At 41.8% G+C, this 14,755-nt stretch overlaps 1 protein-coding gene across 1 annotated transcript; it reads left to right on the top strand.

Moving 5' to 3' along the window:
• The first annotated feature begins 606 nt into the window (after positions 1-606).
• Positions 607-14,402, top strand: LOC146829786 (nicotinamide N-methyltransferase-like). The gene is made up of 3 exons (XM_085606730.1): positions 607-844; positions 10,751-10,958; positions 13,780-14,402. Exons 1-3 carry the CDS (start codon positions 697-699, stop codon positions 14,213-14,215), a joined length of 792 nt encoding a protein of 263 aa, XP_085462856.1. The 5' UTR covers positions 607-696; the 3' UTR covers positions 14,216-14,402.
• The last annotated feature ends 353 nt before the right edge of the window (positions 14,403-14,755 follow it).

Genomic DNA, 14,755 nt, shown 5'->3' with positions numbered 1-14,755 from the left:
GGGCAACATCAGGGGGAAAACGGTATCTGGCCCTGACATCTGGTTATCTTTGACTAAAATCCTCTGTACTCTACTCCTCCTCCTTTTTCTCATATGGCAAGGAGCAAACGCCAAACACATTTAAAGGTTTTCAGCTGGAGCTGGCAGGTGGGATGGCAGAAACTGCCTCATGTGTGTCAGGAAGAAAACAAACTTCCTCTGCGGCGATTTAGATCTAAGTGCGTACGTTCAGATGCTACTCACCCGAAAGTTGTAAACTTAGACTTCTTGTCTAAGTTTAACTTTGTGAATCAAGCCCTCTGTATTTGTGTAGATTTGTAGCAGATATCATTTACAATGCAGACTTCTAGAACTCTTTATTTAAAATGTAAATTTCTTGAAGATATTTACAATGTAGATTTCTAGTAGATATCCTTTACAATGTAGATTTCAGGTAGATATAATTTACAATGTAGATTTCTAGTAGACATCATTTACAATGTGGACTTCTAGAACTCTTTATTTAAAATGTAAATTTCTTGTAGATATTTACAATGTAGATTTCTAGCAGATATAATTTGCAATGTAGATTTCTAGCAGATATAATTTACAATGTAGATTTTCTGCAGATATTGTGTGAACGCAGACAAGGAGCCCTGAAAGGAGGAGAGCAGCACAGCGGAGAGCAGCACAGCGGAGAGCAGCACAGCGGAGAGCATGGCCTCTGGCATGAGTCTGAAGGAAATGTACGAAAAGTTCTTTGATCCACGAAAGTTGATCCAGAGGTACTTTGGACCAGACTGTGACTATGTGGAAGATTCTATTAATGAACTGTTCCCCGCTTACCTGAGGATCTTATCATCATGTGAGTACTATCTGTGTCACATCTCACCACATAATGTGTGGTTCATGCCTCACATTTAGTTGGCTGTGCCCCAAATCATCCACAGTTAATAGACTCAATATTGATCCATTTACAAGAACAGTATTGAGGAAGATAATTGTTTCGATTGAGTAATTCTGTTTTATATTTCAGATTATTTCATTTAGCTATCGAATTTAGGAAAACATCTTTCAGATCTCGGCTATTTAAGCTTTAGGGCATTGAAGCATTCTTCGAGATGCATGTGAATAAAATAATACACTTTTTAATTAATTCATTGTGCTCTGTAATTTGTATGCAGAATGTATCATGCCAATGCACACACTTCAGTTGATGGGAAAAGTGTAAGTGTCTCTTTATAAAGAATTTGTGTTGTACCCACAACAATGGGAAAGTCTAGGCTGCTGTGTCAGTACTTAACTCCACAAATGAATAGGGAAAGTGATGTGTTCTGGTCTGAACAGTTAAGAATCTCCTGACCCTTGGGTTACAAGTGTGGTCTGATATTGGAGTCCATGTAAATTCACGTCCCACCCCCTTCTCTTTGCGTTTATTCACCTGCGCTGAAACACTGAAGGAGCGTGTATATCCAGCGTGCATTGTTTACACACCTGTTATCATGAAACAGTGAACCCATGTTCCTCTCTGCAGTCATCGAAGCACTGTTTATTAAAATGCTTTCCTAGATGGCCAGGTGATAAACATACATTTTTATTGAATGTTTTATTTATGTCAAAGCAACATGTCCTGTGTTTGAAAATGGTTACAAACTATGACACATGCAAGTTACATTTAAGCAGGAGTATAATTTACACCTGCCTCACCAATTCTTAACTCTTTATGTTTTATGCATGGGTGTAAAAGTTAGAGGTCACTCATGAAGCACACTAGCAAACATGTTTTCTTATTCCCACTTTCCCATGTGTACTTTACACATCTATAACTGCGCGCATGAGTGAGGCCGGGAAACTTCTAGAGAAAACATTAACGTATGACTGCTAATCTACAGCTATGGAAGGGTTGCACTTGCATTGAGTTATTTGTGTTGTTGTCTATGAAGGTGTTTGTTAATTCACAAAGTCTTGCATAGAAGTCGTTAATAGCCCCGTCTCTGTTGGCATGCTGTCTAGGTTAATCTTTGAGCTTTCAGGGCTGTGATGCCCTTTTCGTACTGCTGTTCACCTTTTGTGTTCAGGAAACTGAAAAATAATGTAAAGATATTGTCACCTGTGTAGTGTAGCTGTGGGGACATTTTCACTTCTCCATCTGTTTCCTTGGTGACTTTAGAATTGTAGTTGAGCAGTGCTATCCGATTATGCATCCTGAGTGACCCAGTTACTGGATCTTTCTGCTTGCTTGTGTGGTGGGAGTGGGTTAGCACCACTACCAAGCTGGTGTAATGGATAAAACTGAGCCCTTTTTCCAGAGTCATTCAGTTGATGGCTTGATTGGATGCTAGGCCGGACACGGCAATGCACTGGGGCAACCTCTGATGGAACATTCATATCTTCTTGGTCTCCTATAGCTCTATGATGGGTCTAGTAGTGGCTGGTAAGTAAGTTTTCTTTCGAAAAACTCAACTGGGTGCTCCACTCTACACCTAAAGGATATTTTTTATCTTGCTCGGAGATGGTTAGTAGGAGCAGCATGAGGCAGGCTGTGAGTTGTGTGAGATAGGCTTGTCTGTCTGCCTTAAACATGCCTGTGTGAATGCTTTGCAGTCGTGTTGTGGTGAGTTCACTATCACTACCAGCACAGCATTTTGCGTCTCACCATGCTGGAGAAGGTGCTGTGTGTATTCGTCTTTTTGAGGACGGCTGGTGGATGTATAGGACACTATGTACTCATCTCCAATGTGGTGGTCTCGCTGTGCTTCGCACAAAAGTCTAGGCTAGCATCCTCTTGTGGTCACACAGTAATTCAGCCCATGTGCACAAGTGACCCTTTACTTATTACCTACCATTGCGTGCAGTGTCAAGGTGGTTGCGTGCATGCAGTTATGACTTCTTTGGCCACCTACCCAAATGCTCCCATTGCCGAAGAAACCCTATGCAGATCATTCAACACTCGCCAACTACAGGCTGATCCTCCTATTATCATTCCCGGCCAAGGTCTTAGAGCAAACCATTAACAGACACCTCACTAAATACCTTAAGGACCAACAACACCTCAACACTACTTAGTGTGGGTTCAGACCCAACCAAACTATATAAACTACCCTAATTTCTGCCACATATGACATCTGCATGACTCGAGACAGAGGAGACAAGCTGTACCTCATTCTCTTGGACCTCTGTAGCAATTGACACTGTCTCCGACCCCATTCTCATCCACTGCCTACATGACATTGAAATCGAAGGGCAAGCCCTCCAATGTATTTGCTCCTATCTGTCAGGGAGAATCTAGTCAGTCAGCCTGGCACCATAGACTTTGGGTGCCCTGGACTTCATCTGCATTCTTCTGCAAGTATGCTCCCTGAGATAGACCCTCTTCAACTCAAACATGATCCCTCTGGCCAGCACCATTAGCTCGCATGATATCAACATCTTTTCTTATGCTGATGAACCACAGCTTATGCCCCCCCTCATGGACAAGAGGTCCAGTATCCAGATCAAGTTCAATTCCTGCATGACTGAAATTGTCTACTGGATGAAGATCATCTTCTAAATATGAGGACCGATCAGACCGAAATTGTAAACATCGGGAATAGCACCTCACCTTTGGACTGTACCTGGTAGTCAACGGAGCTTGGACCAACACCCCTTCCCCCTAAGTCAAGGCAGCCACAGCTGCATGCTGCCATACTCTGAAGAGGCTGAGGAAGACTTTCAAATGCCTCCCAATCAGCAGTCAGAAAACTGTCATGCACACTTTGGTCACTAGCAAGCTGGATGAAATGAAAACCCTCTATGGCTAAGCCCGGAAAAAAAACTCACCAAAAGGCTGCAGACCATTCAGAGCTTGATGGCCAGAATCAGTTGCTGCAGGGATTCTGCACAAATTCAGAACTATCTGCAGGAAATGGGACCTTGGTGTATAGGGACTGAGTCTTCCCACCACCTTAGTACCCACAAACCCAGGACTGACTGGCTATAATGTCACACATGCTCTCCTACTCACCCACAGAGCAACAAATGATTAGACACCCCAACACACAACACTCCCAGATCTCTCAGGAATCGACACACCTTTTCACTCAGTCCCTTGTACTCATCCACAATAAGATCTGACGGTGACATTAAACAGTTTAAATTATTTATTTTAATGAATGTGCCCTAACATGCAGTATACGTGCCACAACAAGCAGGGAAATGCATAGTACAAATATTGTCAGCACAGCAGTCAGTCCATAAATAATTAAGGGAGATGTCATCATAAAAAGACAAAGGAGAAAGGACTACCATGCCTAACCTCCCTCCCCTTGCTATGAAGAAGTATTATTATATAATAGATGATCTCTGGGCTTTGTCAACAGATTCCATACCTTAGCCTACAGATGATAGATTTACACCATGGGGGCTCTTCTTCCTGGAAAGGTCCCTCTATAAGTGTATGTTACCTATTCATGCACCCCACTAGAAACCCAAGCACGCTGTCCAAACAACAGCTGCATCGATATGTTTTGTCGAAGGGCCAATGACTGGCCAGAACAAAATACCGAGGGGCATTGTTGCTTGACCTTGCACATAATGTTCAGTCAAAATCCCAGGAACATCCACAGTGCAAACAGAGTGATGTGTTCTCATGTGAAAGCAGTCTTTGAAAATAGTGTAAAAAATAAAGACGTGTAGTAACATGCACAAAGCAGCAATCAAGCTGCAACAAGCTGATGCTACGTTAGTGAAAAAACGTCAATGTCTCTAAGGGCCAGGTAACACACTTTAAACCTTCTCTCAACCTCTTACACTGCCCTCACACCACACCTGAGAGAGCTTCACTGGCTCCCCATTCACAAATGAGCACTATTCAAACTCCTCACTCATACTTTCATAACTCTACAGAACACTGGCCGAGCGTACCTCAGCAATTCCATCTGCTCTAAGAAACCTTCCAGACACCTCAGCTTCTTTGGACTCTTACCCGCTCACATCCCATGCCCACAGAATAACAGATCCTGCAGTCGAGCCTTCACCTGTGTTTCTCTAATGAGTGAATTGACCTGTCACTACGCATAAGAGCATCCGTCTCACTTCCTGAATTCCTCAAGAAGCTGAAGACCTGTTTTTTTTGTAGTCCTATTAACTCCTAGATGTGCTCATCACCAGCATACCCTCTTGTGTGATACAGCACTACACAAATATACACAACAACACAGTAAGCAACCATAATCGCTTGCTTTATTCATAGGGTAATGTTTCATCTTCATTATCAGGACTGTAATCCTGAGTCACCACGGGAAAACAAGTCAGTGAGCAAATAACACAGAGCTTTTAATTTTCACCCAGATTAATGATGGATAAAATATGTCAATCATTAATTGTTTAACACACCTACATAATGAAGATGGGCACATGCATAAATGACATCTGAAGGCCGAATCTCCCCAGCCACAGTAGTGAGTGAGGAAACCCCTCACTCATTTCCTCAAGCTGCTCTTGACTTCAAGTCTCTTTTTCCCTAATGCTTCTGATTTCAGGCCTCCCACCATCCTATTCTGATTACAGGCCCAATGCTCATTTCTTGTGAATACATACCGGTCTCCCTACTTCTCCTTCTCACTGTGTTGAGTTCTAACATAAAGTCCTTCCGAAGGCAAAAGCTGCCAGCAGCCAAACCGAAAGTAATGCTGGGTCAGAAGTCCAGTGGGTGGTCCAACAGCTCTTAGAAAACTTCTCACTTAACAATAAAGTGACAGTGACTTAATCCATTTGCACCATATTGCTGTGTTTTCCACATGAGCAAAGAAACCACCAGGTGCTCTACCATAAGCCGCAGAGAGAGAAACCACAAGGGAAGTGCGATCCTAGTGGGTAATGTGGTGATCTGTGCTAGGGAGTCCAGTTTCAGGGAACATTGGAAGCAACAGGAGAGACAGTGAAAAGAGGGAGGAAGGTTAGACACACATGAGGGGGAGAAAAGTGTAGCTGCACACTCTCTGGGAGAGAGCGAGGAGCAGGATCAAGCCATGTGCTAATGCACTGTAACAGCTGTAGTCCCCATGGCCAGAGCTAGGCATGGGCAGGGTAGACCGATACCAGGAGCCAAGCTCCTGCTCACCACCATGAGGATCTATGCCTTTGTGGCATCTTTTAATAGACTCCAGTGTCTTTAGGCAGAGAGAACGGGAACAGCTGCAGTCCTAGAATGGAATTACTTTAAGCCCCCTCATCACAGCTGTCCAGAAAAGTCATTGGCATAATGTTTACATCGGAGAAATGCTATGGGTGTGACTGACAGGCCTTCCACGTAATATTGAATTTACCAAACAAGTATTGGCAATGTCTCCAGGAATGGGATTTTTATCCAGTGAAGGGGAACTGTGAATACATAACAGTGCATGGATGAATCAAGGAGTGATTGAGTGAATGGATATTTAATGGATGAATGATAGCAGTATGAGTGCGTACATGAATGGTTAAACACGTGAATGAACAAGATGTGTTATTTGCTAGTATATTTTGAGTTGAGGCAAAAAAACACATGTGATTAGGGATAGTGTGCTTGTGATAGGAATGAGCTGCTCTAAGTAGAAATAGTTTGAGTTATGATAGTGTGTGTGTGATAGGAGTGAGCAGCTCTGAGTAGGGTTAGTGTAAGTGGGGATAGTGTGCGTTTGCTAGGAATGATTGGATCTCAGTGGGGATAGTGTGAGTGGGGATAGTGTGTGACCGTGTGTGATAAGACTGAGTGGCTTTGAGTGGGGATAATATGAGTGGGGATAATGTAAGTAGGATTAGTATGCATGTGATAAGACGAAGTAGCTCTGCATGGGGACAGTGTTAGTGTGGTTAGTGGGCATGTAATATGCCTGAGTAGCTGTGAATGAGGATAGTGTGAGTGGGGATAGTGAGTGTGATAAGACTGAGCAGCTCTGAGTGGGGACAGTGTGCATGTGATAGGAATGAGCTGCTCTGAGTAAAGCTAGTGTAATTGGGGAAAGTGTGCTTGTGATAAGACTAACTGGCTCTGAGTGGGGATAGTGTTAGTAGGAATAGTGTGTGTGTGATATGACTGAGTAGATATGCTCGCGGATAGTGCCAGTGAAACATAATAGGTATGCAGTTCCTAGTGGTGTCGCAGGGTGTGGTAGAAAAACAAAAAGGTGCCAAGGTGAAGGTGTTGAAGTACGCAGGAGAGAAAATCACTCCTTGTGGAAAGGAGACCCTCACACACCCAACAAGCGGGTGTCTTGCTTCATCATCGGGTCTTGCTCCTTATCGGGCCGGCGGTGCAATGCCCGATCAGGCACCCAAATGGGGGCTTCTTAACAGAGATCTTTTTTTCCAATGCCGATGAGTGAGGTGTGTAAGGGGTTCCTGCTACTAACTAGTGTAGGTGCGTGTGAGGTGTGAAATGAGTGAGATAAAACAGGAATAGGTGATCACTATCCTGATTAAAACCAAAGTGAAACGCACATATCTGACCTTTAAGTGTATGAGTTAATGTGCTAAAAGGGTTTCTTGCCTGGTAATTCATTAATTGGCAATTCTTCAGGACCGAAATTTGAGCTACCTACACTTTTTTGGTGGTGGTTGCAGCCTCAAGGAGGTATCAATGGTGACCATGCGTACAGCACCCTAAAAATGTGTGGTACCAATAGTTATATATCACAATCGGGGATAGTGCCAGACATAAACCTTAATGTTTAATCCATAAAAGTCAACCCTGGTGTAGGCCCTAAACAGTCCATAGCTCAGGGTGCATTGCATTTGAAAAGTTGAACATGTACTTTTAAATTTTACATGTCCTGGTAGAGAAAAACTCTCTAATTAGTTTATCACTATTGTAAGTCCTATCCTTCCCATAGGTTAACATTGGGTTAGTCTATTACATTTAATAAATGATACCTTTCAATTGGGAGCAGGAAGGATATCACGTTTGCTGTCTAACCAATTATAATTTAAAACTCTCTTTAGTGGTAAAGTTGGATTTTGAATCACAATTCTGAAAATGACACTTTTAGAAAGTTGTTCCAGATAAGCTGGGACCAGGGCAGGGAAGTCCAGACACCTCTATTGGGGAGGACTCAGAAAGCTTCTCCAACTTCAAAGTGTGTACCATCTTTAAATAGTGGACCCTAAGATCCAACTCACCAGTGAACATCTGGACCTGTGGAATACTCAGAAGAAGGACTCATTATTTTTGCTCATGGAATTCTGTCCATTTGAGCAAGATTTTTATTTTACTCACAAACCTTTAAATTTCCCTTTTAGAAATGATGTTAGTGTTCTGTATTTGACCCTGACTATTCTGGTTTTTGGTTTTGGATTTCTGTATCTGTGCCTTCATAGCTAACATTGAATTTAATTCGTATTGCCTATTCTATATTTTTTGCACTCCTTAACTTACCCTTGCTCTAGAACTCAATCGCTATCTAAATTTACTCTGCTATTTGTTGGGCCTAATGTTGTGGAGGTTGTAGTATCTTAATGCTAGAGCAAGGATGCTGGGTCTGAATCACCAGAGATAAATTAGGAGTTCAGTAAATTATTTGGGTTCTGGCTACCACAAGGATAGTGTGCATCTGATAAAACTGAGAGGCTCTGAGTGGTGATAGCTTGAGTAGGGATAGCGTGCATGTGATCGGATTGAGCAGTTCAGAGTAGGGATGAGAGTTTCCCAGTGGAGATACTCTGCGTGCATTAGGACTGAGCAGCTTCGAGTGGGGATTATGTGATTGGGGATAGTGTGCCCGTGATAGAAGTGAACGGCTCTGAGTGTGGATAGTGTGCATGTGATAGGAATTAATGTTTCTGATTGGCAATAGTATGAGTGGATATTGTGTGTGTGAGAGTACTTAGTGGCTCTAAGTGGGTATAGTATTAGTGGGGATAGCGTCAGTGTGATAGGAATGGATCATCTCTTGGTGGAAACAGTGTGAGATTAGTTAGTGTACGTCTAATCATATCACTGAGCTGTTGTGAGTGGGGATAGGCTGGGTGAAGAGTGCTGGTAACATATCATTAAAGATAGTGAGATGATTGGTAGGGCATTGCTGAATGGGGCTAATGTGAGGGAGTGCAGGGCCAACTGTCCATAAGTGAGAAGAGTGTGGGGTTAAAGGGTGGGTTACATGTGAGTGGAGATGGTGTGTGAGATAATAGACTCTAAGTAGAGAAGTAGTATTAATTTGAGTGAACACAGTGCAGTGGTGAGTGGTGGGTCCCTGCACATGTGGATGTCATTGGAGAAGGTGAGAGGAAGAGGTGGTGCTGTGTGCTGACAGCGAGCAAATACAATCTGAGGGTGTATGCTCCCATACCTTCTAATCCTTCATCCCCCAAGAGCCACTTAATTCAGTGATAAGTGAGCAACACGTTAGCTCATCAAGTTCAAACTCAAGCTCATAAATTTCAGGCTCAGCTGCCACTTCCACAGCTGGTGTTACCTTTGGCCTCACCACATCATGTTGAAGGTGCCTTTCCAGCTGACTTGTAGGCACTGTCTGTAGTGAGACCTAAAAGGGTATGCCCTTATATTTGGTTTTGGACATATGGTCTTCAAACTCCGAATTGTTGTGATTTGGAAGGGTTTGGTTGCATCTCGTTATTGGGCAATTAGGTTGGTAAAATGTGGATCCCGACTACCTATTGCACTATCCATAGAAAAAGGTAAGACTGTCTGCTATTGGACAGAGGGCAAGCTGTGGCTGGAGGCAGGAGAATAGTCTAAACCACATCATCTTGTGTGATGTCCCTTACAGACAGAAGGGGGGGAACTCAGGTCGAGGGTCTGTGGACCCTATGAAAGCTGATATATCATAGGTATTGGTATCCTTTGTCTGATCCTTGTACCAATCTGCTGCTACATCTGACCCTGTGTTCTCGACAACAGCTTGTGATGATTACTACTGTGGACATTTAACCTGGAATTACTGTTAGAGTGCAACTGCCTTGTGCTGATAACCCCATTATGCTGCACATGTAAACTTGAAAGTTTATGAATACCTTTAACAACAAGCAATGGCACAGCCAATTGCTCTGGCCTTTTAGAGCAGCTATAGTACTTCACGTAATTGCTAGATCTCTTTCTTGAGTCAGAAGCAATAGCTTGAAGTCTTTAACAAGGCAGCAGCCCTTCAGAACTTTACTGGATGTCCCTCTCAAGACAGAAGCAACTGCTTAACAAGCCTGTCACAAAGCTGGAATAATTCAAGTTGTTACAGGATGTCACTCTCGCATTGGAGGCACTCACTTCAAGGGTCCTTCACAAAGTTGAGGGGGTGTGGCTTCATAAAAAAAATGTCATTTCCACTTTTGATACACTAATGAACTGTGCTTGTTTTCTATAGGATAAGTAAATATGCCAAATGCTGATATATGTTGATGAATCAAAATGTCAACTTTCAATAAATGTGTTGTATACTATAGAAAACTTGAGAAGAGAACATGTTATGTATAGATACTAATAATCACAGGGGAAGTCGAGTGCACTGCACAGTATTTTTAACAATTTCTTTTTTAAGTGGCACTATCTTTGTGTGCCAGTAAAATGCCCACTGCCTTATGCTATGGACTGTTAGTAAGAAGCAGAATGCAAATCAATAGATAAAGATATTTGGTAAAATGTCCTTTTATTCATAAATATCTATATAGCTAGCACATGGTATTGTGCGCAGTGGGGTTTGGCCACCCAAGAGGGGATGTGTGCAGATCCGGGATGAAGGATAAGCCCTACAGCCATTGATAGCTGTGCAGTACATTGAAGTGTGGATCTTTCTCTGCACAGGTGCTGTGGAAGGGGGCTCTCTAATTCAAGTTTCGATCAGCCCCCTCATCCATTTCACCATCCCAGCCTGTGAGTATTTCTCTGAGATCACCTTCGCCTGCTTGAATGACAAGTCCATGGAAGAGCTACAGAAATGGCTGAAGAATGAACCTGATGCAGTGGATTGTAGTCACGTGATAAAGTTGTTTTGTGAACTCCAGGGCAGCAGGTATGAATCCTACTCTGTGTGAACCAGGTTGGTTTTGATGTTGTTAAATATTCTGTGTAACAGACTTGGGAGTACTACAGTGCATTTGAGGCACCTTCTACCAGTCAGCGGTACTGGGCAATCCTTGTGTCATGAAATGGTGGAAGGTTCATCATACACTACGACTGGGCCACACAGCTTTTCTTTCCACATGTCTGATGGACCTGGGATGATTCTTGCACTGGACCCTCATGGCTGACCCTCTGGATGTTTTTATGAAATATGTTACTCCATAGGAGAGCACTCAAGTCTACTGGTGAGGAGGGTCATCCGGTTCACATGCTACACCTGTTCTCATTGGATTATGGGTTTTCCTGCACTTGTTACTGTTTGTGAACAGGTGGTGTCACTGCATGCCAGCTGCTGAAATCCACCTGTAGTGGGTCCCGTCATTGCTGGCACTGTGAGTCAGCTGCTTAAGTCCACCTGCACTGGGTTCCTCCTTCTCTGGCACTGTGATCCAGCTGCTAAAGCCCACCTGCAGTGGATTTTATCTTTGGTTTACTTTGATTTGAGGGTTGGAATCAGTTCAGTTCTATGCTTTTACCTGATGATGCCCCTTGCCTTGGAGCTCATCTGTTCACAGAACAGCCTCGATGTAGGCATTACCTGCCAATGTTACACACTCATTGCTTGTCTTGTATTTGGGGCTCCAGACCCATGAAACACCATCATTATTTATTTTTATTATTGTAGTTCATCACAAGATTGCTTTGTTTAATAATTATTTTAGCTTTATTTAGCTTTATTTGAGGTTTACTTCCTTCCATTTTAATTGTTTTAATTTTAATTTCCTCAATAGATGCTTCTACGGCATAGTTTGTTAGTCAGATTTTCATTCGTTTTAGCTATTCCTCTTTCTATTTCTTTATGAGGTCTAGTGTATGCCAAGACCTTTTGATGGCACTAAAATATGTATGATATGCTCCAATATAGTGGCTTTCAGCCACCTCTCTTTATCCTTCGGTCTGTTGTGTCATTCACATTCTGATTCTGCGCTCTCAGCATACTGCTTGAAGCATTGGGTCACCAACTGGATAACTTCACTTTGAGTGACTGCATTTTGCTTTCTTACAGGGATCACTTCCACACATAACATAGTTCCCTTTATTGCCAGTGTAATGTATGATTACTTTAGCGTTGCCTTTTTGTTTAGAGCCTGATGTGATAGCTGGATGCTTCAGATGCACATTCCATCTTTGTCAGATCCCATCTCCTGCCAATGCTGTTGTAAATTCCTTTTGGAGAGTTTTGTTTTTCTACTGCTATTTGACAACATATCAGATTGTTTCCATTTGAAACCGTTCTCTATTACGTTATCATGTTTTTACTTCTTTCTTTCTTTCTTTCTTTCTTTCTTTCTTTCTTTCTTTCTTTCGTCCTTCCTTTCTTTCTTTCTTTTTTCTTTCTTCTTTCTTTCCTTCCTTCTTTCTTTCCTTCCTTCCTTTTTCTCTTTCTTTCTTTCTTACATCTTTTTTTTGTTTTTATATGTTTGATTGTTCCTTTCTTTCTTCCCTTTCTTCTTTCTTTAATTTCATTCTACCTCTCTCCTTTCCTTGTTTACTTTCTCCCTCCTGCCCTTCTTTCTTTCTTTCTTTCTTTCCTTCTTTCTTTCTGTCCATATGTTGGTGTATTCTTTTCTTTCTTTCTTCCATTCCTTCCTACCTCCCTCTTTTCCCTGTTTACTTTGTCCCGCCTGCTTTTCTTCCTTTCTTTCACCCTTCCCTTCTTTCTTTCCTTCTTTCTTTCTTTCTTTCTTTCTTTCTTTTCTTTCTTTCTTTCTTTCTTTCTTTCTTTCTTTCTTTCTTTCTTTCTTTCTTTCTTTCTTTCTTTCCTTCTTTCCCTCTTTCTTTCCTTCTTTCTTTCTTTCACTCTTATTTCTTTCTTTCTTTCTTTCTTTCTTTCTTTCTTTCTTTCTTTCTTTCTTTCTTTCTTTCTTTCCTTGTCTCTCCCTCCTTTTCCTTGTTTCTTTCTTTCTTCCTTTCTTTCTTCCTTCCTTTCTTTCTTTCTTCCTTCCTTTCTTTCTTCCTTTCTTTCTTCCTTCCTTTCTTTCTTTCTTTCTTTCTTTCTTTCTTTCTTTCTTTCTTTCTTTCTTTCTTTCTTTCTTTCTTTCTTTCTTTCTTTCTTTCTTTCTTTCTTCCGCACTCCATTTCTATCTTTCTCTCTTTCAGCCCTTTTCATTCTCTTTCTGACTTCCTTTCTTCTGTCCCATCCACCCTCCATCCTTTCCTTCCTTCTTTCTTTCTTTCTTTCTTTCTTTCTTTCTTTCTTTCTTTCTTTCTTTCTTTCTTTCTTTCTTTCTTTCTTGTCTTTCTTCCTTTTTTCCATTCTGTCCTTCCTTTGTTATTTCCCATCTTTGTTTGGTTGTTTGCTTCTTTTATGTTTGTCTTTCTTCCTTTATTCCTGTCTTTCTTTTTGAACCACATTAACACCTCCTAATGAAAGGCAGTAGATGTTGGCACTACAGCTGATTTACAGACCCTTGTAAATCTGGAGCAGTATCAAAACCGCATGGGTGTTGCTGGAAATGCCCACATGCCCACTATTTTGCATAAGAAAACTGCATTGCAGAGGGCCATATCTGCAAGTGGCTTAGCGCGGCCTTGTAAATATGGGCTAGCATAGAGCACCACTGGAGCGTTGGAAAAAGAGACACTTCAGTGGCACTAGGGGCTTGTAAACATGCCCCCTTGTTTGCACTGAATAACAACAGTGATCTTACAAATCTGTTGTTTGTCAATAATTAAATACTTGTTAATCATTTAATATATGTTTTTTTTAGCAAAACATGGATTGAGAAGCAGACCATGGTACAACAAAAAGTCAAACACATTTGGAAATGTGATATCGACAGAAAGGACCCATTGTCTCCAACAGCCCTGCCGCAGGCTGACTGTCTGCTCCTGGTGCACTCTTTGGATTTCTTAGCCAAAGATAAGGAGACCTTCTGCGACGGTTTGAAAAATCTGTCATCACTGTTGAAATCCAGAGGACACATAATAGTGATGGTAACCCTCGATACAACGTTTTACATGGTTGGTGATGTGAAGTTCCCTCATCTCTGCATCGATGAGGGTTTTCTGAGGGATGCCCTCACAGATGCTGGTTACGTCATACAGGAGCATCACATTAGTGATCGGAAAGTGCAGCGTTTATATGACGTCATGGATTACACGGGTGTTATCATTGTTAAAGCACGAAAGGAAAGAGATATTTAGTCTTCAGGTACATGAAGGGGGGATCAAAGTGAATGGTGATGGAGAAATAAACTGTTACCTGCATCAAATTTACTCTGTTGCCTTGTTAACAGTTTCTTTAAAGCAGTTATAAAATACTGCCTTAGGCTAAAAATGTTCTATAAGCAGGACACACAATGTTAAGTAACAATAAATTATGCAAAAACCACTCACTCGCAATGTTTGTACATAAATGCACTCAATAACCCTTGATGTCCTTCGATATCTTTGTGCTCCACGTTCTTTCCTAAAGTACTCTTCAAAAATGTTGTTATCTTTTAAAGCATTAATAAAAAGGTCTGATTTTTTGCTCGACCACCAGAAGGTTGTGAGCTCAGGTTGCCCTTTACACACATCAGTTTCCCCTATGGATGGTGTTCATACAGTCTGTACAGGGAATTATGTTTCTTATTAAAACTGATAGAGTGAACATTACATAGTTGGAGAAGTGTTGTCTCATTCTGTACAGACCTTGCATCTGCTGTCAAAAGTTCTTGGTACAGTGGCCGAGTGTGGGCCTGC

This window comes from Triturus cristatus, chromosome 5_2 (genome assembly GCF_964204655.1).
Source record: "Triturus cristatus chromosome 5_2, aTriCri1.1, whole genome shotgun sequence".
Taxonomy (NCBI): domain Eukaryota; kingdom Metazoa; phylum Chordata; class Amphibia; order Caudata; family Salamandridae; genus Triturus; species Triturus cristatus.
The sequence above is the reverse complement of the archived record's forward strand: the minus strand, read 5'-3'. Positions and strand labels throughout refer to the sequence as shown.